At 44.9% G+C, this 22,172-nt stretch overlaps 1 protein-coding gene across 1 annotated transcript in view; it reads left to right on the top strand.

Annotated features, from left to right (window-relative positions):
* CSF3R (colony stimulating factor 3 receptor) overlaps window positions 1-17,319 on the top strand; it is a 32,211-nt gene extending 14,892 nt beyond the window's left edge. The window contains exons 10-16 of the mRNA XM_026673671.2: window positions 4,821-5,009; window positions 5,301-5,402; window positions 6,279-6,425; window positions 8,425-8,565; window positions 11,396-11,486; window positions 13,362-13,443; window positions 14,817-17,319. Coding sequence (XP_026529456.2) covers window positions 4,821-5,009; window positions 5,301-5,402; window positions 6,279-6,425; window positions 8,425-8,565; window positions 11,396-11,486; window positions 13,362-13,443; window positions 14,817-15,332 — 1,268 coding nt within the window. The 3' untranslated portion in view covers window positions 15,333-17,319. The remainder of the gene's footprint in view (window positions 1-4,820; window positions 5,010-5,300; window positions 5,403-6,278; window positions 6,426-8,424; window positions 8,566-11,395; window positions 11,487-13,361; window positions 13,444-14,816) is intronic.
* The last annotated feature ends 4,853 nt before the right edge of the window (window positions 17,320-22,172 follow it).

Raw genomic sequence — 22,172 nt, 5'->3', positions numbered from 1 at the left:
CCCAATTCCTGCAACCATTCGTTGTATGTTTTAGTCTCCAGGTCTTTAATCGTCCTAGTTGCTCTTCTTTGCACTTTTTCCAAAGTCTCAACATATTTTTTGTAATGTGGTGACCAAAGTGGGATGCAGTCTTCCAGGTGTGGCCTTACTAAGGCTTTATAAAGCGGTACTACCGACTTCACTTTATGACTTTCATTCTGTGCTTCTCATGTTTATACATCCAAGGATTGTATTAAACACGGCTGGCTCATGTTTAAGGGATCGTCCACTAGTTCTCCAAGGTCTCTCTCCACAGTTACTCTTTTTGTGCCAGGTTTCACCTAATCTATACTTGCACCTTTGGTTTTCCCTGCCTGAGTATAACACCTTGCTCTTCTCCACATTAAATGTTATGTAGTTAGCGAGGGCCCAGTGTTCAAGTCTGTCAAGATCTTTTTGGATCCTGAGCTTGTCTTCTGGGGTGTTGGCTATTCCTGCCAGCTAAGTGTCATCTGCAAATTTGATGAGTTCCCCCTTTTATTCCCTCATCTAAGTCATTAATGAAGATATGGAAGAGTCTAGGGTCTTCTCCTCAAGGACCATCCTGGCATGGGGACACAAAAGAGCCTGGCTTTTCCGGAACTTCCGGTTTGTCGGCTTCGTGAGCGGCAGGGATTTGCGGCTGCGCGATCCCTGCCGCGCTAGTCGTTTGGGGCTCCGACCCAGACGGGTATGCGGAGCTAGGCTGCCCTGCAGGGGCAGCTGAAGGTAGGGGGATCCGGAGAGGGGTTTGGGGTGTTGCAGACCCCTCCCCGGCCGGCAGAACCCCCTTTCCCAGGACGGTGCAGCGGCGGTCCGTAATGGCCGCCACAAAGAAGCTGGCAGCCGGGTAAGAATGCGCAGGAGGAAGTGGAGAAAGTGCTTGAGAGGAGAAAGTTTTTCTTGGCTCCTAGGACTCTAAGACATATTTAATAAAATTCCTGAAAAGTATGACTTTCTGAATAATACCTGCCAGAAGAGGAAAGAAGCGGCAGTTTGATGGTGCTGAAAGGATAGCGTTCCCTCTTTCCTACGGAATAAATAACTGGATATTAAGAAACCTATTTTTTTAGGTGAAAATTGGTTTTAAGCGATGAGTGGGAAGAGAGAGGATTAAAAAGAAAATATTTGTATGCTAAGACTTTGTTGGAGGAGATGCCTTAAGGATTTGAAGACTAGAAGATATTGCAATAAGATTTTAAACAGATTTGGACTTTCTTTCTCTTTGATTGATATTACCCCAGAAGGAGAAAGTGAGAACTCTGCCTTGGTTTGGACTGACTGATAACTTTGGGACTGCTTTATTTTTTTTTATCTTCTTTTGAATATTCTGGTTGTTGTAAGAAGAAAGAAGGGGAAAAGAAAAGAAAAGATTTATAATGGCTTTTTCTGTTGAGGAACTAAGAAAAGAATATGAACAAGCAAAAAAATGGTAAAGATGGTGTGGAAGAAGCTTTCCTTTTTTTTAGAAATGGCGCTCATTAACTATCAACAAACATTACAACAGATGAAGACAGCAGAGGAACAAGAAAGAAAGGAAGGAGCCATTTTTAATGAATCTCAGAATTTGATCAAGAAAGAAGGAAGAGAGAAAAGAAGAGAACTAAAGGACTTAAGATCTAAAAACATTTAAGAAAGGGAAAAATAAGGTGCAAAATCAATATGATGATAGTAAACAAAAGGGAAAAGGAACACGACAGAGAAGGGAAGCCAGTAAGGCAGAGGCTAGAAGAAGGGGGGTAGAAAGGTTTGTTGGGAGAAGAAAGAAAGGGAAAAGGTGGAGAAAAGCTACGTTTGAAATTAAATGAAAAAAGGAATTTTTATGGATAATGGATAAAGTATAATTTTTTTAAAAAAAGATTTTGCAAGGTACATAAGATGAGATGGTAGTATTGTAATGGTTTAAGACTTGATAAGAGATTAAAATGCTAAAATGTTTAATAATGATTGGCTTTAAAATTTAATAACAGGGGAGGTTTAGAATACTGTTTTAATTAAAGAATTTAATAAGATTATGGTATTGATGTTATTATAAAATTTTTATTATAGTATTTGTTTTCAATATTTGGATTTATTGTCTAATTATGTATTTAATTATTTTGGATGTACTAGTTAGATAGAATGTACCAAGCAAAATCGGATTGGGTATTGGATGTTATCTTAAAGATTAATTTGATTAACTTAGGGGGAGATAGAAAGGCATCATACTCTGATTAATGATTTCAGGAGAAACTTATTTTTTTCTTTTTTATAAGGAATGAGACAAAGGGATGATAAAAATGGACAAAAGATATAAATACAATGATTCAAACTAAGATGATTAATTAAGATAGAATTAAGAAGAGTGAAATATGTGGAGAAGTTAATATAGAAGGCTTAGAATGGTAAATAAAATAAGTAATGATATGTAAGATGAGCATGAATATAATTGAAGTCCATGAAGACAGAGATACCTGGGTCCAAGTTACTTTCCAAAAAGATTTTTTTATGTTTTGTGTGTTGTGTGTATATGTTTTTTTGGGGGAGAATTAGTAAAAACTTGCAGAAATATAGAATGAGAATAATGGTAATTAAGTCAGAAAGAAATAGATGAAATAATAATAATGATATTGAATAAGAGTAAAGAGAAGTAAAGAGAAATTGAATAATAGGTTTTTGTATGTTATATGGAAATGGTTTAAAACAGAATCATAATTTATCTGACTTGTTAAATTTACAATGAAAAAGGTTTAAACATGTAATGAATAATGATAATTTGTGTGTTTTAAAAATTAATAAAACTTGTTTTAAAAAAAAAAAAGAGCCTGGCTTTTCCACCTAGCCCTCTCTCTGTGCACCCGCCATTTCCCATCCCAGCTGCAGAAAGACCCAAGTGCTCCCTCTGTGACCGAATAAGAGAATAGCAGAGAGGGATGGGGCATTGGAGGTCTTCTACCTCAGTGATCCCCAACCTTTTTATGCCGCGGCCTGGTACCAGCATCAGCAAGCCGCCATCTTGTTTTGATGAAAAAGTGCCCGGTGAGCTCACCGAAGCCCTTTTTCATCAAAACAAGATGGCGGCGCTCATGCTCGTGAGCTTTTCCGGCAGAAATGGCTTTCTACCTGGAAAAGCTCACCGAAGCGCATGCCGCCGCCATCTTGTTTGATGATGAAAAGCTTCGTGAGCTTTCTACCCGAAAAGCTCACCGGAAGCACTTTTTCTTCAAAACAAGATGGCGGCACCCAGCAAACCAGCGGCCGGTAGGACTTGTTCCACGGACCGGTACCAGTCCACGGACCGGTGGTTGGGGACCCCTGTTCTACCTAGTTGAACCCCTTGCATCAGCAGGAGACCGTAAACCATTTCAGATAAATGGCTGTCCAATCTCTTCTTGAAAACCTTCAGTGATGAAACATCCACAACTTTTGGAGGCAAGCCCTTCCACTGATTAATTGTTCTCATTGACAGGAAGTTTCTCCTTAGTTCTTGGTTGGATCTCTCCGTGATGAGTGATCAATTGATTCTTCTTCTGCCTTTAGACGTTTTGGAGAATTGGTTGAGTCCCTCTTCTGCTGGGAACTCCCACCTCCCCATAATTCACATGGCAGATAATGGGCAGAGGGCTGAGCTCGAGGGGCCTGAACTGAAAGAGCTTTCTGGCTTCTCCCATAGCCCAGGAGCCATGGGCACCAGGATGCACCAAGAGTGTGCAGAAGGTGCTTCAAGCAGCAAGGATTTATTGCTCTTGCAGCCTCTCTTACCTGCTCACCAACAGGGCAACCTGATTAAGGATTAAAGTAGATCTCACTTAAATACTTTGCAACCATAATTCAGTGATCTCACCCTTATCCTGATCCTCCTCCTTCTTGCAAGCCGTTCCACTGGTTAATTGTTCTCACTGTTAGGAAGTTTCTGTTCTGACCCAGGCTTCATAAACCATAATTATTCACAAACTTGTTTTAAAAACAAAACCTATTTTATTGCAACACTGGGAATTGTTTCCATTCCCAGCCGGAATTAATCTCAACCAGTCCCCCAAGATAAGCACACACCTTTCAGTTCTGAGGCATGCTACCAAAAACAGAAGTATCAAATTAACTAGAAAAGAAACTGACCAAAGTACAAGAAAAACCAACCAAAGTACAAAGAGCTTCAAGGATGACTCGGAACCGATCAAGCTACTTTGCCTCCTGCAAAGGTTTCACCATCTTTGCTTGTCCTTTATTGCTTATGGGAGGGGCAATCACCTCCCAGCCTTACTCCCGAGTTGCCCCTTTTGTTTCAGCTGCTCTCACCTTCTAGCAGCTCTGTGCACACGCACACTGGGGACAGGCTTCCCTGGGTCCTCTGCCTCGCTGCTCCCAGACTCTGAAGGCTCCGAAGGCAGCATCCCACTCCCAGATGGTCCTGGCCCCATCCCTGCATCGGACACAGAACCCTCGTCGAAGTCTTCTCCAGAGTCCCTGACTGGTCCCCGTTCTTCCCCACTGTCCGACTCTATTGCCGTCTGCACCGGCTGCTGGCAAACCACAACAGTTTCTCCTTAGTTCTAGGTTGCTTCTCTCCTTGATTCCATCCATGGTTTCTTTTCTTGCCTTTTGGTGTGTTAGTAAATAGCTTGGCTCTTTGTAGAAGCCCCTTAGATATTGGAAGACTGCTGTCATGTCACCCCTACTTTTTACTAGACATACCCAATTCTTGCAATCATTCTTCATATGTTTTAGCCTCCAGCCCCTTAATTCTTTCTGTATCTAATCTCACTCGGCTAAATAAAGTATTCAATTTAATTCACTTCTGCTACATTCTCCGCTACTGTTCTCAGGTCAGCCTGTGCTCAAGGTCCAGGCCACCCCCCACAACGAGAAGAGCTTCCAGCTGTGGTGGGATCCTCCAAGGACCCCAGCGACTGGCTACATCATTGAGTGGCACCAAGTGACTTCTGCAGCAACAGACCGCAACTTTGGGTGGCAAAAGCTACCGAACGGAAGCATCAGAGAAATCCTGATCCAAGGTGATCCACTCCCAGGGGAAGGAGGAGGGGGCACCCTTGGGGAGCGAAGGCAAATCTCTCTGACATTTGCCTGGCCAAAGTTTCCCAACTTGGCTACACAACTTTGGTCAGATCTGAACCAGGAGGATTCATCCTGTTGCTTTGTTAACATTGTCTTCCCTTCAAACATTGCTTTTACCTACAATCAATTGTAGGTAAAAGCAAGCAGCTTAATAGGTGGGGATAGGGAATGTACCCCACCCCACTCCAGACCTTCAATCAGTACTAACACCTGCCCCTTCTCTGTTTCAGAAAACATTGAACCTTTCCAGCGCTACAACATCTCTGTCTACCCCCTCTACAGAGACCGAGTTGGGGTACCGCAGTCCATAGAAGCTTACACACGGCAGAAAGGTGCATCTTCAGCTCAGCATCCATCCAAATCAGAATGGTTTTCAATCAAAAATGTCCTTGGTTTGAATTTTATATTAGGGGAGGGGAAGCTGGGTAATTTCCCATCCTCTCTGGAGGTGTTGTTGTTCTAAGAATGGGTTGTAAAGAAAAATAGCAATGCAAATTAAGCCTGATAATCAACTTAAATTCCAACATTATAATAATGTAAGCATTCTATCTTCCCTTTTGAATGCTGTTAGCAGAGGATGGCATGATGAGTAACTCTTAGTAAGTAGTCAGTTGACTCAGGCAAAAGCTCATCCAGTTTTAAACTTTTTGAGGGGTGACCAGAAGCGCTTCAGAAGCAACAAAGGGGATTGAGGGCCTGGAGCATATGAAAAACCATTACAGGAATTGGGTAGGCCTAGTCTAGGGAAAAGAAGGGCTAGAGGTGACATGACAGCAGTCTTCCAATATTTGAGGGGCTGCCACAAAGAAGAAGAGGGTCAACCTGTTGCCCAAAGCACCTGAGGGCAGGACAAGAAGCAACAGATGGAAACCAAGCAAGCAGAGAAGCAACCTAGAACTAAGGAGAAATTTCCCTGCAGTGAGAACAATTAACCAATGAAATGGTTTACCAGAAGTTGTGGGTGCTCCATCACTGGAGATTTTTAAGAAGAGTCTGGACAGCCATTTGTCTGAAATGGTATAAAGTCTCTTGCTTGGGCAGGGGGTTGGACTACACAAGACCTCCAAGGTCCCTTCCAACTCTTCTATTCTGCTCATGGCAAGCTGAAGTCTAGTCTCTTCTGTTTACCCAATGGGTCCACCCACCCTCAGCATACTCTTCACTTTGACCAGGGTTGATGCTACTCTGATTCCTTCCTGTCTCCACAGCTCCAACCAACAGCCCAGAAGTACATCCCCAAAACATTGGGGTGTCCACAGCTGAGGTTCGGTGGAATCCTCTCCCTATTGAAGACCGGAATGGGTTCATCACTGGCTATACTCTCTTCTGGATCACTCGCGATGAAGAACCTAGAAGTATGTTTGGCCCCTCCCTGAAATTATGGGGGTAGTGGATGATTTATCCCCCCCCCCAAAATCAGGCAACCCCTTCATCAGTTGCTGAAACTGGATTTCAGCTAAGAAGAGAGCAGCCACTGCCTCTAAGAGAAGTTCTGTCCCCTTTTGTCTGATGGACCTAGAGCAGGCGTCTCCAACATTGACAACTTGAAGACTTGTGGACTTCAACTCCCAGAATTCCCTAGCTAGCATGGAGTTCACAAGTTTTAAAATTGTCAAGTTTGGAGACCCCTGTCCCAGAGGAAATGGGATGAATCGGTCTATCTTTCCCTCTGATCAAGAAGGCTTACAGGGCTGCTTCTGTATGTTTATATCTCTTTAGAAATAAACTCAGAAATCTTCCCTCCATCCTGCCCTGTCTCCTCTGCAATAAAAAAATTACTTTCGAGCTTCTGACACCAAGACAACTAAAGCTGTGTGAATTGTGCAATAATCTGCAAACCACACATTTGTCGTCAGAACAAACGAGGAGCATGGAGAAAGAGGGGAGAAGGCAGATTGTTTAGAAATCCTCGGCCCACGGCACCAGTCAAGATAGCTTGACTTATTCACCCAAGGAATATACTCCAAATGAATAAGTAGACGACCCTCGGTGCTTCAGGGATTAACATATTTCATGCAATCAAGTTGATTTAAACCAATTTACGCCTCCTCTGGCATTGATCAATTTAAAGAGGAAGTTGCAAAAGATTTCCCCCTCCATAACCTGCTTACTAAATTGTTTGCAACATGTATAAACATGCTGTACTTGATAGCAATGTATTTGTCTCCCTCTTTTAAAGAGCAGGAAGAAATTGAATTTTGCTTTTCAAAAAGTGAACTAGGAAGTGCAATGGCTCAGTGGTTAAGATGCTGAGCTTGTCAGCTGGAAAGCTGATAATCTGGGTTCTAGACTCGAGCACCAGGCAAGGGGGTGAATTCCCATTCTTTGTCCCAACTCCTGCCAAGCTAGCAGTTTGAAAGCATGCAAATGCAAGTAAATAAATAGGTACCATTTAAGTGAGAATTTAACAGTGTTCTGGGTGCCCTTGACATATAGCCATGCTAGGCAGATGACCACAGAAAAGCTCTCCAGAAAACACTGGCTCCTCGGTGAAGAAACGGAGATTAATAATGTCTCCTAGAGTTGGACATGACTGGACAAGGGAAACATTTACCTTTAAGAAATTGGATCTTTCTTTTCAAAAAGTGAACTCAGAGGGAAAGCAGCAGATGAAAGCAACTTAGTCCAAATAAAAATATCTTCCGGCTAACGCAGGGGTCTCCAACCTTGGCAACTTTAAGCCTCGAGGACTTCAATTCCCAGAATTCCCCAGCCAGCAAAGCCAAGGTTGGAGACCCCTGGTCTAATGAGCAGGAAATGGGGTAGAAAAAGTTTGCAAGGAGGAGCATTGGGGAAGCAGCATAGGGAAGAAGGAGGCCGAGGAGTCAGGAGTCATAAGGGACCATACCAGGCATCCCACCCTCCCTTTGGCCTGGGCATTTGACATGCCTGGAGCCAAGGGTAAGAAAGAGACAAGTCGCACTCTTTTTGATAATAACTGATTTGACAGTAAAAACCTGCACTGAATATTTCTAGATAGTGAGATGGGCAGTATGTAAATTTAATAAATAGATAAGCGAGCACTTCTAAATATTTTTGCAGCTTGGGTCATTAATATTAGAAGAGAAAGAATAGTGTCTTCTAGATATGTTAGAAGATACTAACGAGTGTGGCATTGCCAATGGTGAAGGATGATAGGGATTGATTTTAACAGATGATTTCCTGGAGTGCTAGAGGTTCCAAGACTTTGCCGTCCGAGGTGCTGCTCATGCCACCCCAATCACCACAAGCAGAGAGAGAAAAACCTTTAGGACGAGTCTGAAGAATAAAAGGAGGCCTCCCATCATTATCGCTCTGCTGCCCTCGTTTTGGCTTCTGAAACGATAACAAAGCGTTGCCAACTTTTTTCTCCAGGTATTGCTGTGAACGCTTCCGTAAACACCCTGACCATCTCAGGTCTTCGGCCTTCAAAGATGTACAGCCTGCATCTCATGACCTCTACAATGGGTGGGAGCACCAATGGGACCAGCCTTGCGATCACCACCAAGGACATGGGTAAGGAAAATCCTGGCCATCTTAGGGGTTGGAAGTTAACCAAGGCCATGGAAATGGAAAGCCAGAATTATTGGGCCTATGAGTCAATAAGCCATTTGAGAGTGTAGGATTTTCCCAGAGGTGTAAAGGGTGCAAGTAGTCCATCACGTACAACTATAATTGGGGCCCTATCTTGGTCGTTGAGCAAAGGGATCGTTAGAGACATTGCATGACCATTTCTCTCCATGACTGCTACCCCAGCACTCCTGGTTGTGATGGTTAAATAATCTTGTAGGTGGCTTAGCAGAGTCCTGGGTAATCAGTCCCCAGCCTAATCCTGCAGTACAGCTCTCACTGGGCTTGGGGTGGAGGCCTGGGGCCTTCCGCAGTCTGGACCATTTGCCACCACCTGCAGCATCCTTGCGGTGCTTTGGACACCTCATTCTCCAAATCAAGGAAGGCTTGGAGAATCTGGCTGGAATTGCTGAAGGTCCTGGGCCCGGGTCCAGCCCCAGCCTTGATGCTGCCCAGTGGTGGGATTCACAATCCTTTTTTAATCACCAGTCCTATGAGAGACGCTATGCACAAATCTTGCAGGTCTGCGTGTGTTTCTTCCTCCCTCCCTTTCTCCTCGTGTGAACTAAAGAAAGTCGTTCTCTCGTGGCCCCCACTGCCTGCCTGATTAGATGAACAGAGTTTGGACTTTGTAGGTCACTCAAGCAGGAGACCCGACACCAGGGATGTGAAACTTAAGGCCTGGGGGCCGGATTCAGCCCGTGGGGTGCTTAGATCTGGACCAGGGTGCTGCCGTGAAAACAGCGATGGACCAGCCCGCTGTGCCTCTGCCAGCAAAAAGGGAGCTCAGGAGGGGCATGCACGACCCTTGCGAGCTCCGTTTTCACTGGCAGAGGGTTGCAGGACACCATCCCAGCTGAAAACTGAGCTTGCGCATCCCTCCCCCCCAGGTTCTGCTTTTGCTGGCAGAGGGTTGCAGGAAGCCGTTGCAGCCACAAATGGAGCTCAGGAGCCTGTTTTCACTGGCACCCGGGCCACCACCTCCGACACAAGTGTCATCATGCTGGGCCACGTCCACCCGGCCCTCTAGGATAAAACACAACCCTGATGTGGCCCTCAATAAAATTGAGTTTGACACCCCTGCCCTACACCATCTCTGACCAATGGCAGTCCAGTCTCTTCTTGAAAGCTTCCAGTGATGAAGCTCCCACAACTTCTGAAGGCAACTTCTCTTCTGTGGGTTGATTGTTCTCACTTCTTATTTCCAGGTTGAATCTCTCCTTGTTCAGTTTCCATCCATTATTCCTTGTCTGGTCTTCGGGTGCCTTTTGAGAATAGCTTGACCCCTTCCTCCTCTCTGGGGCAGCCCCTCAAGTATTGGAAGGCTGCTCTCCTGTCTCACCTTATTTTCACGAGACTAGCCAGGCCCAGTTCCTGTACATTTTTAATACAGTATATATTGACAAATATAACTGGTACAAACAAAAGCTTTTGCGGGGTGTCCTCACCAATTCTACCAGTTCAACCCAGTTCGGCCAAACCGGTAGCTCCAAAGATTATCTGGGAGCGAACCAGTTTGCTCCGATAATCAGCTGCTGGGCCCACCTGCCAGCCCCGGCTCCATACTGACCTTTATTTCCTGCTTTTGACACTCAGCTGCATCGCCCGGCACAGCGGATTGCCGCGCATCAGCTGTCAAAGAAACAGGGGAGAGTCCAGGAGTGCAGAAGGTTAGTAGGAAAACCTCTGCGTGTGCGCAAAGTGTGGGTGCGTGCACATAGCATGCCCACCAAGTCACGCCCACTGAATCGGTGGTAAACCAATTTGAATCCTACCTCTGGGGGGTCCTTCATAACTTTTAAAAGTGAGAAGGGATCCTGAGAGTAAAAAGTTTAACAAAAACAGATTACAGAATGGTTGGCTAAAGATGGCTCACGGTTCTAATTCAGTGCCCCATAACAATGCCCCCTTTTCCTCCCTTCTCCACGTGCCTGGCTCACTGGAATGGGAGAGTCAGTCGTAGCCTGGTCCTCCCATTCTCCTGGTGCTTTTCAGCAGGGTCTCTACACCTGGCCACTTGAAGACTTGGAGACTGGCTGGCTGGGGAATGCCAAGAGTTGAAGTCCCAAAGTCTTAAAGTGGCCAAGTTTGGAGAGCCCTGCTTTTGAGAAATGTTGGGAGGCATCAGAAATTCACAAAACTGAACCCTGCTCATCCTGTTGTCTTCCAAAGCATTTTTATATTGTTGCTCTTACTGTGAAAGAAGCAAACAAGATTATTATTTTTTCTCCCTGAATATTCCAAAGAGATAGCATCCTTGAAGAGTTATGGAATTTTTTTCCATAGCTATTATCTGAGGACTCTCAGGCTCAAAGGAAGGGTTAGTTGGGGCCAATTCCTCTGGGGCTTCCTACTCACATCCATCAGTTGTTACAAGCCCATCTGTGTAAACACTAATAGTCCTTGACTTACAACAATTCGTCTACTGACTGTTCAAAGTTACAATGGCACTGAAAAAAGTGACTTGTGATTAATAGTCCTTGACTTACAACAATTCGTCTACTGATTGTTCAAAGTTACAACGGCACTGAAAAAAGTGACTTGTGACTGTTTTTCACACTTTGTGAGTTGCAACAATCCCATGGTCACATGATCAAGATTCAGATGCCTGGCAACTGGCTCAAAGACCAGCAGACACAACAATTCAGCCCGTTGGCTCCGGACACACATTCTCTGAACTGGGCCCACCGCAATGTTCCACTTTTAGTTCCATGTGTGGAAGACGATCACTAATCCACCCACATCCAACACTTTGCTCTCTCTCTCTCTCTTCCAGAATTCCTGGACATCACCATTGTGTACTTACTCATTGGGCTGCTCTTGGCCATGGTTATTGGCATGGTCATCTGCTTTCAGAAGAGCAAAAGGTATGTGGAGAAGCAAGTCAGAAGCTGCAGAGCGTCACTTTGGCACCTGAGTTTAGATTCCCACAGACAAGCGCAGGAGACAGCAGGGAGACCCAGCCAGAGGCAGCAGGGTGGAAGCCAGAGGCCGAGCAGGAAAAAAATTGTACGGCAACAAAGGTGGAGGAGGGCAAAGACCATAGCTGCGTAAGACCTTTGGATCCCTTTGGAGGTGAAGATGGAAGGTGGCAGCAGAGAGGAGAGGACCAGTTCTTCTTTGAAAGAGAGTGAGATGGCACCCCTGAACTTCACTCCCACATGCTCTCGGGGTGGGGTGGGGGTTGTCAACCCATGCCAGAACATCTCCCTGTTTCATGGGGTACTTAGGGTTAGCCAAGTCCAGGAAGGAAAGGATAACAGCGTAGGGAAGGGGTCCCCAAACTTGGCAACTTTAAGACTTGTGGACTTCAACTTGCAGGATTCTTCGGCCAGCTATGCCGAAGTCTAAGTCTAAAAGTGCCCAAGTTTGGAGACCTCTGGCATAGGGGAAGGGAGCATCCTGATGTTTCCTTCAAACTGAAATCAACTCCTCTTTACATCCAATCATGAAACAAGGCAAGGGGGAGTTTAGGAGAGGCTCCAATAATGAGCAGAAACTGGTGCCACAATTTAGGGGGAAGCACTAAATGCCCCTAAATGTTCTCAAGAATTTATCTAAAAGCTAAAAATAAAATAAAATGCTAGTAAAAACAAAAGAATACTTGCCAAATCACAGGTCATATGTGCGACCCAGAATGTATAAAGACCCCAAACTTACTCAGTTAGATAGACGCATAGACCCCCACATACAGAATAGCCCTTCCTACTCCTGTTTTCCACACAACAAAAGCCATAGGAGCAGAGTTGGTCGGAGAGAAGTGACTGTGAGAGAGTGACTTTAGATGATGATGATATAGATCAGGTGTGGGGAATGGCTGCCTCAGGAATTCTGGGAGTTGAAGTCCACAGGTCATAAAAGGGCCATAGATCCCCACACCTGACATAGATTATGATATAGAGAGAGTGTGTGTGTGTTGCAGATTGTGTGAAGACAAGATCCAAAATTCATATGTATGCAGGGATGGTATTCTACCGGTTCAGACCGGTTCTATAGAACTGGTTGTTATGATTCTGCACAGTTCAGAGAACTGGCAAATTGTGACCCTGGCTGCCCCTGCTGCCCCTCCCTGCCTGCCCCTCCCCTCCCAGTCAGTCCTTATCGCGCACATTGCTGTTTGCGTTCTCCCCCACCCAGTCACTTCTTAAGGCATTCCTTTTTTTCCTCCCAATGATCAGCTGTTTCGAAGATCAGCTGTGCTGGGATCCCCCTTGCTGACTTACTGCTTCGCCAGGAGGCTTCCCTGAGGCCCAGGAGGCAAAAAGGGGTGTGCAAGGGGGAGTGGGGGGGAGCAGGTGGTTGCTGTGCCCTCCCCCTGTGTTCCATTTTTTGCCTTCCTGGGCCCCAGAGAGGCTTCCTGGGAGCAAAACACCCCCCAGGAGGCTTCACTGAAGCCCAGGAAGCAAAAAGAAATGGCAGGGTGCTGAAAAAAATCCACACCCACCCAGTCACATGGCCATGCCCACCTAGCCATGCCCATAGAACCAGTTGTTAAAAAAATTGAATCCCACCCCTGTATGTATGAGTTTATACGTGTGTACGACAGGATTTCCCTCCTAAACAGCTACTTCTCCTGAGAGAAAAGGCCCTGACCCATGTCCCAGACATCTGTGTTGATTAGACAAGAGCAGAACAGGGAGTGGCCAATATCAGGGCATAGAGCTTGACTCCCCTCTGGCCATCAGAGCTCCAGACTAACCGGCTGCTTCTCTCTCCTTCTGTCCTCTCCAACTCACCCCCAGGATGAAGACGCAGTTCTGGCCCAGCGTCCCTGACCCAGCCAACAGCAGTCTGGGCAAGTGGGCCCCCGCTGTTCTGCAGGAGGTAAATCTGGAAGCCACTGAGACAAACGGCTGCTCTTCCTTCTGCAGCAGCAGCAGCTGGTGCTTTACAAACCTTCCACCCAGCCGGATGTATCGGCACCGGGAGCGACCCTGCCCACTTCCATTTGCTGGATTTGCAAAATTTGTGCACCCCGATTGACAGCTCAATTAACCCCGTTTTCTGGGTTCATACAACATGCTGAGCCACAAACTAATTACTTGAGCTGTGTTCGTACAAAATACTGGGCATTGACTATCATTCAGTGCTGATGAGTTTTGCATACAGAAATAATCAGGGTATCTACAAGTAAAACACAGGCCAGTTCAGTTGCAAAGCAGAGTTTGCATACTAGGCTAAAGACACTTTATTTCAGTTTATTTATGCGTGTGTATCCAGTCCTTTCTCAGGAGGTTAAGTGGAGTCCTTTCCTTCTGCTCTTACAATGTCTGCATGAAGCAGGCTGGCTGAGAGAGAGCAAGCGATTCTCAGCTTCAGTAAGACCTGGAGACACCCCAGTTTCCCCAGAGCCATTCCAGGGAACCCTGTCTGTTGAAGACTTGCTCACTGGTATAGCCAGAGAGTAAGGTAGTGGCTGCAATTGGGACCATTCCTGCAATTGCTAAATGGAAAATCATGTGACCATGACAGACTTATGGCCTGATTTCTTGTTTGGTCACTAAATGGAACATTACATGACCACAACTTATAAGTTTATTTATTCATATCCCAACTTTATCATTTCTACAAATAATTCAAGGTGGGGGACATACCTGAGACTCGTTTCTCCTCCGATTTTCCCCACCACATCCCGGTGAGGTGAGGTGAGGTGAGAAAGAGTTGACTGGCCCAAAGTTTCTCAATCTGCTTCCATGCCTAAGGTGGGACTAGAACTCACCACTTCCTGGTGATTGGGCTACAGTCACCCAGCTGGCTGGCTTTCATGGCTAAGGAAGGACTTGAACTCACCGACTCCCACTTTCTAGCCAACTACATTCATCACTAGATCAAACTGGCTTTTATTTCTGTTAACTTTGCTTGTGGCAAGCTAGTGGTGTAGCACACAAATAGCCCCCATGTGAGCATTGCACGAGGACAGGTCACAAAACTGTTTGGTCTACTGTTGTAACTTCAGACAGTCATTAAATAAGGCAGTCAGTAAACAAGGACTACCTGTAAAGCCTTCCTGCCCCGTGATAGTCTAACCTCTAAAGGAAGATGCTGGAAATGAATTGCCCCAACCGAAAGTGTTCAAGGACGGAAACCCCCCACACACCCACACACACACCTCCTTTGCACTCAGCCAGGACCAGGTTTCCTTAGTGACCGCCCTACCACCACCATTCATCGTCCCTTCTCCTGCCTTCTTTCCACAGGAGACTATGCAGGCCCCCAAGGCGTGTGAGCTCAGCCCCATCATCGTTTCTGCCATCCTCATGATTGAAGCAGACGAGAAGAAGTGCGTCTCCTGTGGGAAAAGCGAGCCCAGCCCAGCTGTGGAGGAGAGTCCGGCAGCCCCCTCTGACTCCGGTGCCCATGAAGCCAAAGGAGCTGTGCCAACTGGGGGCTCAGGGCCAACCTCCTACATCAACAACCCAGAGCCTGTTCAGTATGCCAAGGTGCTGGGGGGCAGCTACCTCACTCAGCAAGAAGCCTCCTCGCCCACCGTCTACGTATGCTCCAGCTCCAGGCAGCCTCTGCTCCGCAGCCTGACCCCTAGCCCAAAGCCCTACAAGAACCTCTGGTTCCACGGTGACCAGCCCAAGCAAGCCCCCCCCTCCAGCTTCCAAGAGGAGACGGTTTTCCTGGATGGGGCCCTGCTTGATTTCCCATTGCTGCAGGGGCTCAAAATTGATGGCGATGAAGACCTCTGCAACTTCCGACAGCTATAAGGACCCAGCTGGAGTCTCAGGGCTGCAAGAGGGAATGGACTACTCTTCTTTGGCTTCTTCTCTTCTTCCTTCTGCTCCCTGAGAGGCCTGGCCAGCCATTATTTTGTGTGACTGTGCTGTGAGGAGGCCAGGAAGGTGGGAAAGATAGGCAGGGTTCCCAGGGCAGAGTCACATTTCTCCAGACTCGGAAGCAGCCATGCTTTAGTTTAGAGCAGGGGGGTCACCAAACTTGGGACTTACGACTTGTGGACTTCAACTCCCAGAATTCCTCAGCCAGCCATGAAGTTGAAGTCCGCAAGTCTTAAAGTTCTAAGTTTGGAGACCCCAAGATTGGAGGGGAGCAGGAGGCAATCTCAGGGAGGGTGTGAGTGTTGGATGTTCATTTCTGCTTCAGAAGCTGCCAGAGGCACCTAGGTGACCTGAGAGAGTCTCCAGGGATGGGAACCAGCCTATCTGGAGGTGCTAGAAAGAAGCGCGGAGATAGGTAAAAATTAGGTGTCTTAACACATTTAACAGCTTCAAAATACAAACGCTGCAGCACTCCCAACCTGCAGAGTCTAGCTCATGGTGCTGCATGGGCTGTACATGCAGCCCTATTCAGAGTTTTGCAGCGTTAATTCAGCGCCAGAAAAATAAACACAGATGGCTGATGCTTGTTTTTATAAACATAATAAGTAGATTTTACAATACCGGTTGTAGATTTCTCCAACAGGAAGCAAACTCAAATAGAAACATGTTGCAAGTTCAGAGCAGAGCTCCAGTCTTCAGCAAGCAAGCAAGTTAGTTTCTCTTTTACTTTAGTTCAGCAGGCAAGCCAGAGGAGAGAAGCCGTTTCACTTTCAACAGACAGACTCGGAACTCAATACAGATTCAGAGCTTAATGTAGAGCCACTTCTAGGCTACTTCTAGTTTCAGTTTCCAAACAGTCCTCATTGGCTGACTTAGTTGCTATGCCTATTCATTGGCTGACCTTGTTACCGGGCTCTACTCCAGCTCATGAATATATTCTGACAAGCCCAATGGCTGTAAGTTCCCCACCGCCACTTTTGCATCATCTTTTGGCAACCGTTAGGCCTGCTCAGTCCTGCTGAATATCCTCCGTTCTCACGAGTTCTGCTCTGTTCCGAATAGATGAGCCACAAGCCTCTCCTGTAGAATGGACATCCCCAGCTGCCAGGCTGATGATGCTACCTGGTTGGGTAAATGTCTGCGGGCAAATAAGCCAGCTCAGAGAGTACCAAGGACTCCACAGTTCAACCTTGAGCTACAAATTCTACTGATACTTCCAATATTTATTGAACTCCCCAATCCGGAATCCCAAAAGACAGCAGAGCTCAGCTACCTTGGCAGGAAGAGCCACGTCTCCATTACTTTGGTACAATTTTGGCTACTGGTTAAGTCAGTGAGGGTCTTCTGCTACCCAGGACCAGGGGGACCCTTCCCTCAACCAGAGGTCTCCAAACTTGGCCACTTTAAGACTTGTGGACTTCAGCTCCCAGCATTCTCCAGCCAGGATAGCCAGCATGGGAGTTGAAGTCCACAAGTCTTAAAGTGGCCAAGTTTGGGGACCCCTGCCCTAAACTGCCAAATGTCAGCAGAAGATCTCTCTCCCCTATTGAAACGATGTCGTTGCTTGTGGAGAAGCACCAGCTGAGAAAGAGCCGCAGCTCAGCATGCCCACCTCAGCAGATCCCTGATAAAGGAAGGAGTAGAAGGAACCAATGGGCGTGAAGAAGGGTGAGGAAGAAGCAGCGGTTTCCTGGCCGTCTACGGCTGTTGTTATGATGTACTTTGACCGGCTTGCAATGAGGACTGTCAAAGACACGGGACGGTTGCAGAAGGACACCAAGGAATGGTGGAGAGTAAGGCCCCTTTGGAGAACTCCCTCATCCCTTCAAAAGGCTTTTTCCACCACTGCTGCTATTATTTATCATGTCTATAAAACACTGTACATTAAAGGTGCTCTTGTATTGTCCTCAATTGAGGAAAACTTATTCTTTTCTTCCCGTTACATAGCTACAAATTAGTTGACACGTCACTGGTTTACATAGATTTTCATGGCTACTCATATCACCTTAGTGACTTTGGGCAACAAAATATTAAAATATCAACCACAGGAACCAATTGATACACAAAGCCTAAAATAGTGTCCCCCCCCCAAAAAAAAAACTTTCTGGCTTTGTGGGGGGAATGGAGGGGAAGGAGAGGACTTGGCTCCATGCAAGCAGCAGGCATGAGCGCTATGTTTGTGTGAGCGGAGGTGGGGGGCACGCACATGTGCACATGATGGCCCATTTTGTCTGCCACCGCGGTGAGAGCCCGCCGCTTATGAAAATGGAGCTGTGTGCACAAAGACACACCTGCTGTTTGCAGGGCCCAGTTCCAAGTGGGACACCTGGCCTAAAAAGACCACAAAGGTAGAAAACAAATCCAATGAATTAGAAGTGCCCTGCGGGCTCCAGCTACTGTTCCCATTCCCACTCTTGAAAGCAGAATCCGATCTTGAAAGCTTGTCCAAAGACTCAGCAGACCAAGGCTAAAGTGGGGGTCAGGGAATGGTGTCCCAGGGGGCAGGTGGGAGGGTGGGAAGAAGGGTGGGACAAAGAAGAAGCCATCTTCAATGACCAAATCTACAGGGAAGGTTTGCTTTCTGGGTGACGTTCTTTAACTGACACTATGCCACAGGGGATACACCAGAATATTTTGGGTAATACTACAGCATTTACCAACACCCAACCCCTATCCAAGGGAGACGGGCAATTAAGAAATATAAATAAATACATACATTCCCAATGGGCCAATAAATGTGTGGAGGAGGTTTATACATTTTTTAAATAGGATAGATAGAAGCTTCATCCTGCAAAAATTTCCATTGGAATTCAGTTTGCTTCTATTTAATCCTACAGTGACTGATACTTTTAGCCACTGTATCTTCGAAGCTACGACTATATTAGCCAGGCAAAATCTTAGCTTTCTGTATAATTCCTAACTCTTTTTTGCAATTTGCAGCTCAAAAACTTTTATGCTTTCCACTTGGTCTGCAGTCATCTGTTATTATCGGTGCTCAATTTAATCCCCACTCATTTCAGCACTAGGGGGAGCTGCAGTCCCACCATTCGCTGTGTAGCCCGGGTGGAAAACCTTTAGGATGCTTTAGGATGAATTGACTTGAGTTGATAAGGCTGTTTGATAAAAAGAACCATAGAAGAATTCTGTGTGTGTTTGGGGGTCAGCCCCAGATCCATCTTGATTCAGATTCAGGGCTGCCACCACAGGGGACGGACAAGCTGTGGGAACGGGAGAGCGATGAAGGGAGTAGAAAGCCACAACGTTCTTTCGCCAGAAATCAAGGACCCGTTGCTGGAGTTTGGTGGGGAGTGACTGGAATTGGCGGGAGTTCAGAAATGAGGTGGATTGGCCAATGTGACTGAGGAGTCATAAATTGGGGCAGGGTGTGAGTTTTAGTGTGGAGGGGGGAAATGCGGGAATTCAGATTCAGGTTTGCCCCAGATGTGCCAATGTGACTTCTCTAATAAATTCTTACTTTGACGGCTTTTGTCTCTGAGTTTTGAATCAGGATGGAGAGTTTAGTTGGAACACAGACAGCCGTTGTTAAAATCAGTCACAGGTTGTTAATTGAATCTGGTTTCCCCATTGACTTTGCTAGTCAGAAAGTTACTTTGATGGACTTTGTCTTGGAGTTTTGAATCGCATGGAGAATTTAATTGGAATGCTGACCTTTGGTTTCTTTTTGCAGAATATTTCTTCCGTGAGATATGAATTCCTGTAGTCCCAAAGAATGGGTTGTCATGATGATGCTTTCAAGTATTTATGTAAGTGAGGAACTCAGAGTCAGCTGCCGTGGTGGTAACCAGCACAATTGCTTGTGATTCTGCCCACAGATGCTGTCATGTGGCCTGAACTCTGTGTTCAGCATCATCTTTTGGCTCCTTGAGGCATCCTTAGCAATCACTGTGTCCCCATTCCCCCCCTCCCCATTGGACTAAGTCTCAAAAGTCTCAATCAACAAATAGGGTAGAAATCCAACTGGTTGGTTTGTCTGTCTTACCTCTTGTAGTAAATCTAGCCTTAAATCAGGAGCTTTACAGAAGATAAGCCATGTTCACAATAGTAGCAAAAAAATCAGAAGAGTCTGAGAGTATATCTACGAAGATTCTCAAGCATCCAGATCATGGATGTCCCAAAGGTGCTTTTTCCAAAAGGCAACTAGACTTTCTTGGAGTTTTAGAACATAGAATAACAGGGTTGGAAGGGACCTTGGAGGTCTTCTAGTCCAACCCCCTGCTCAAGCAGAAGATGCTACATCATTCTGGACAAATGGCTGTCCAATTTCTCTTAAAAACCTCCAGTGATGCTGTTCTGGTTTGAGTCTCTTCGGCGACAGACCGAAATCTGCGAACGTGCGCAGTTTCGATCTGTGCTCGCCGCTGGAGCGCCCCGAGCTGGCTGGTTTCAGGGCTAAGCCACCCCATAGAGGTGGTGAAGAGCTTTGGTGACAGCTTTGGATTATTTGGATTACTTGGTGATTTTTGGATTTTTGGCTACTGGATCTAAAGGACTAAAATTAATCGGGTGGTTGTTTAAAAGTTTCCAAAATGGTATCACTCTTGGAAGAATTGAGAATGGAACTTAAAAAAACAGAAAGAAGATGCACAAGAAGGAAGAGGTTCTTTTGGCTTCGTATTTCAATTTTTAGAAATGGAGATCCTGAACTATGAGAAACAACAAGAAATGCCTGTAGAACAAGAAGGGTGGGACAAAGAAGAAGCCATCTTCAATGACCAAGTATTTCTATGTGGGGAAAAGAAAGGAAAGGCGGGGAAAGAGAGTGAAAAATTTAAGATTTGAAAAAACAACCCCAAAAAAGAATAGTTTGAAAAGTAATTACAACATTAGGAAGAAACAGAAGAGAAGATTACAGAAGAGAGAATCATAATTAGAGAGTGAGGGGGTCAAAAAGGGAAGGGAGAAGAAGAGGGAAAGAAAAAGAAATTATAAAGGACAGAAACAGGATACAGAGAAACAGGGAAAACGTACAAGGATTAAGGGTATAAGCCTATTTAGGAGACACAGAGATAATGGGTGAAAACTTAATTGAAAGGGGGATTCTGCAAGGGTACATAAGATAGTATTGTTATATTAGAAATAGAAATGAACTTTGAAAATATGAAACAAGTGTGATTAAAATGATAGATAAAATACTCATTGTAATGTAATGGAATGTTTAATAAATAAGTGAAATAAAGAGAATGAGAGAATGGAATTAGGAAAGGAGGGGAACATTTTAATTATTATAAATGTGTTATAAAACTTTAAGTGAAGAGGAATATGAAAGAAACGGAAAAATTATGGAAATATTATAAGTGTTCCTATGGGTATGAGGTATGATACCCTATTAATAGGTATGATACCCTATTGAAAATAAATGTTTAAAGATGTCAAAGATTATCACTAACATTAATGATAGAGCTGAATTGGAATAGAATAAGTATTTTATTTATTATTGTGATATATATATTTTCTCTTTAAGAACTTAGTGCGTATTTTAAGAATGTACCAAGCAGAATTCGACTGGAAGTTATGTGTTATATTGAATGTTATAATTGCAAAGGCATAAATTGAAGTTTAAATAAGAGTTGAATGGATAAAAATTAAAAGATACAAAGTTGTCATACTCCAATTAGTAACTACAGGGAAAAATTTGTTTAATGAGAAAAGAAAATATGAAATTGTAACAGGACAGACAAAAGTATAAATATAATGACTAGAAAGATATTGAAACTTAGAAAAAGATATATATATATATAATTGAATTTAGAAAGGAATGAGATAATTAAAAGTAAGATTGAGGAAACTGAGGGAAGGGAAAAATTATTGAGAAAATGTTAAAATAATAATAAGATATGGAATAGAACACAAAGATGAATATGAAATTGAATTTGTGTCTGTATGTAGAAGTGATAACCCGGGACCATGCTATTCTCAAAAAAAGAAATTTTACTTGTATTATGTTTTGTGAAAACCCAAATAATTTTTTTATAAGAGAAAAACCTCCAGTGATGAAGCATCCACTTCTGGAGGGAAGCCGTTCCACTGGTTAATTGTCCTCACTGTTATGAAGTTTCTCCTCAATTCCAGGTTGCTTCTCTCCTTGATTGGTTTCTATCCATTGGTTCTTGTCTTGCATTCTGGTGCTTTGCAGAATAGATAGATTAGATAGATTAACAGAGTTGGAAGGGACCTTGTAGGTCATCTAGTCCAACCCCCTGCCCAAGCAGGAGACCCTACCTACACCATTTCTGGCAAATGGCAGTCCAATCTCTTCTTGAAAGTCTCAAGTGATGACGCTCCCACAAGTTCTGAGGGCAACTTCAGTTCCGTTGGTTGATTGTTCTCCCTGTCAGAAAGTTTCTCTTTATTTCCAGGTCGAATCTCTCCTTGTTCAGTTTCCATCCATTATTCCTTGTCTGGCCATTGGGTGCCTTGGAAAATAGCTTGATCCCTTCCTCTATGTGGCAGCCCCTCAAATATTGGAACACTGTTATCATGGTCCTTCTCTTCACTAGACTAGCCATGCCTAGTTCCTGTAACCGTTCTTCATATGTTTTAATCCCCTAATCATCCTGGTTGCTCTTCACTGCACTTTTTCTTGCCTAAGTGTAAGACTTTACTTTTCTCTACATTGAATTTCATTGTGTTAGATAGGACCCAGTGTTCTAGTCTGTCAAGATCCATCTGGGTCTTGAGCCTATCTTCTTGGGTGTTAGCTATTCCTGCCAGTTTAGTACCATCTGCAAATTTGGTAAGTTCCCCTTCTAT

The sequence above is a fragment of the Notechis scutatus genome, chromosome 8 (assembly GCF_049901735.1).
Source record: "Notechis scutatus isolate UNSWTSFEM ecotype Mainland chromosome 8, rNotScu1.2, whole genome shotgun sequence".
Classification (NCBI taxonomy): domain Eukaryota; kingdom Metazoa; phylum Chordata; class Lepidosauria; order Squamata; family Elapidae; genus Notechis; species Notechis scutatus.
Note: the sequence above shows the minus strand (reverse complement) of the source record. Positions and strands in the feature narration are given on the sequence as shown.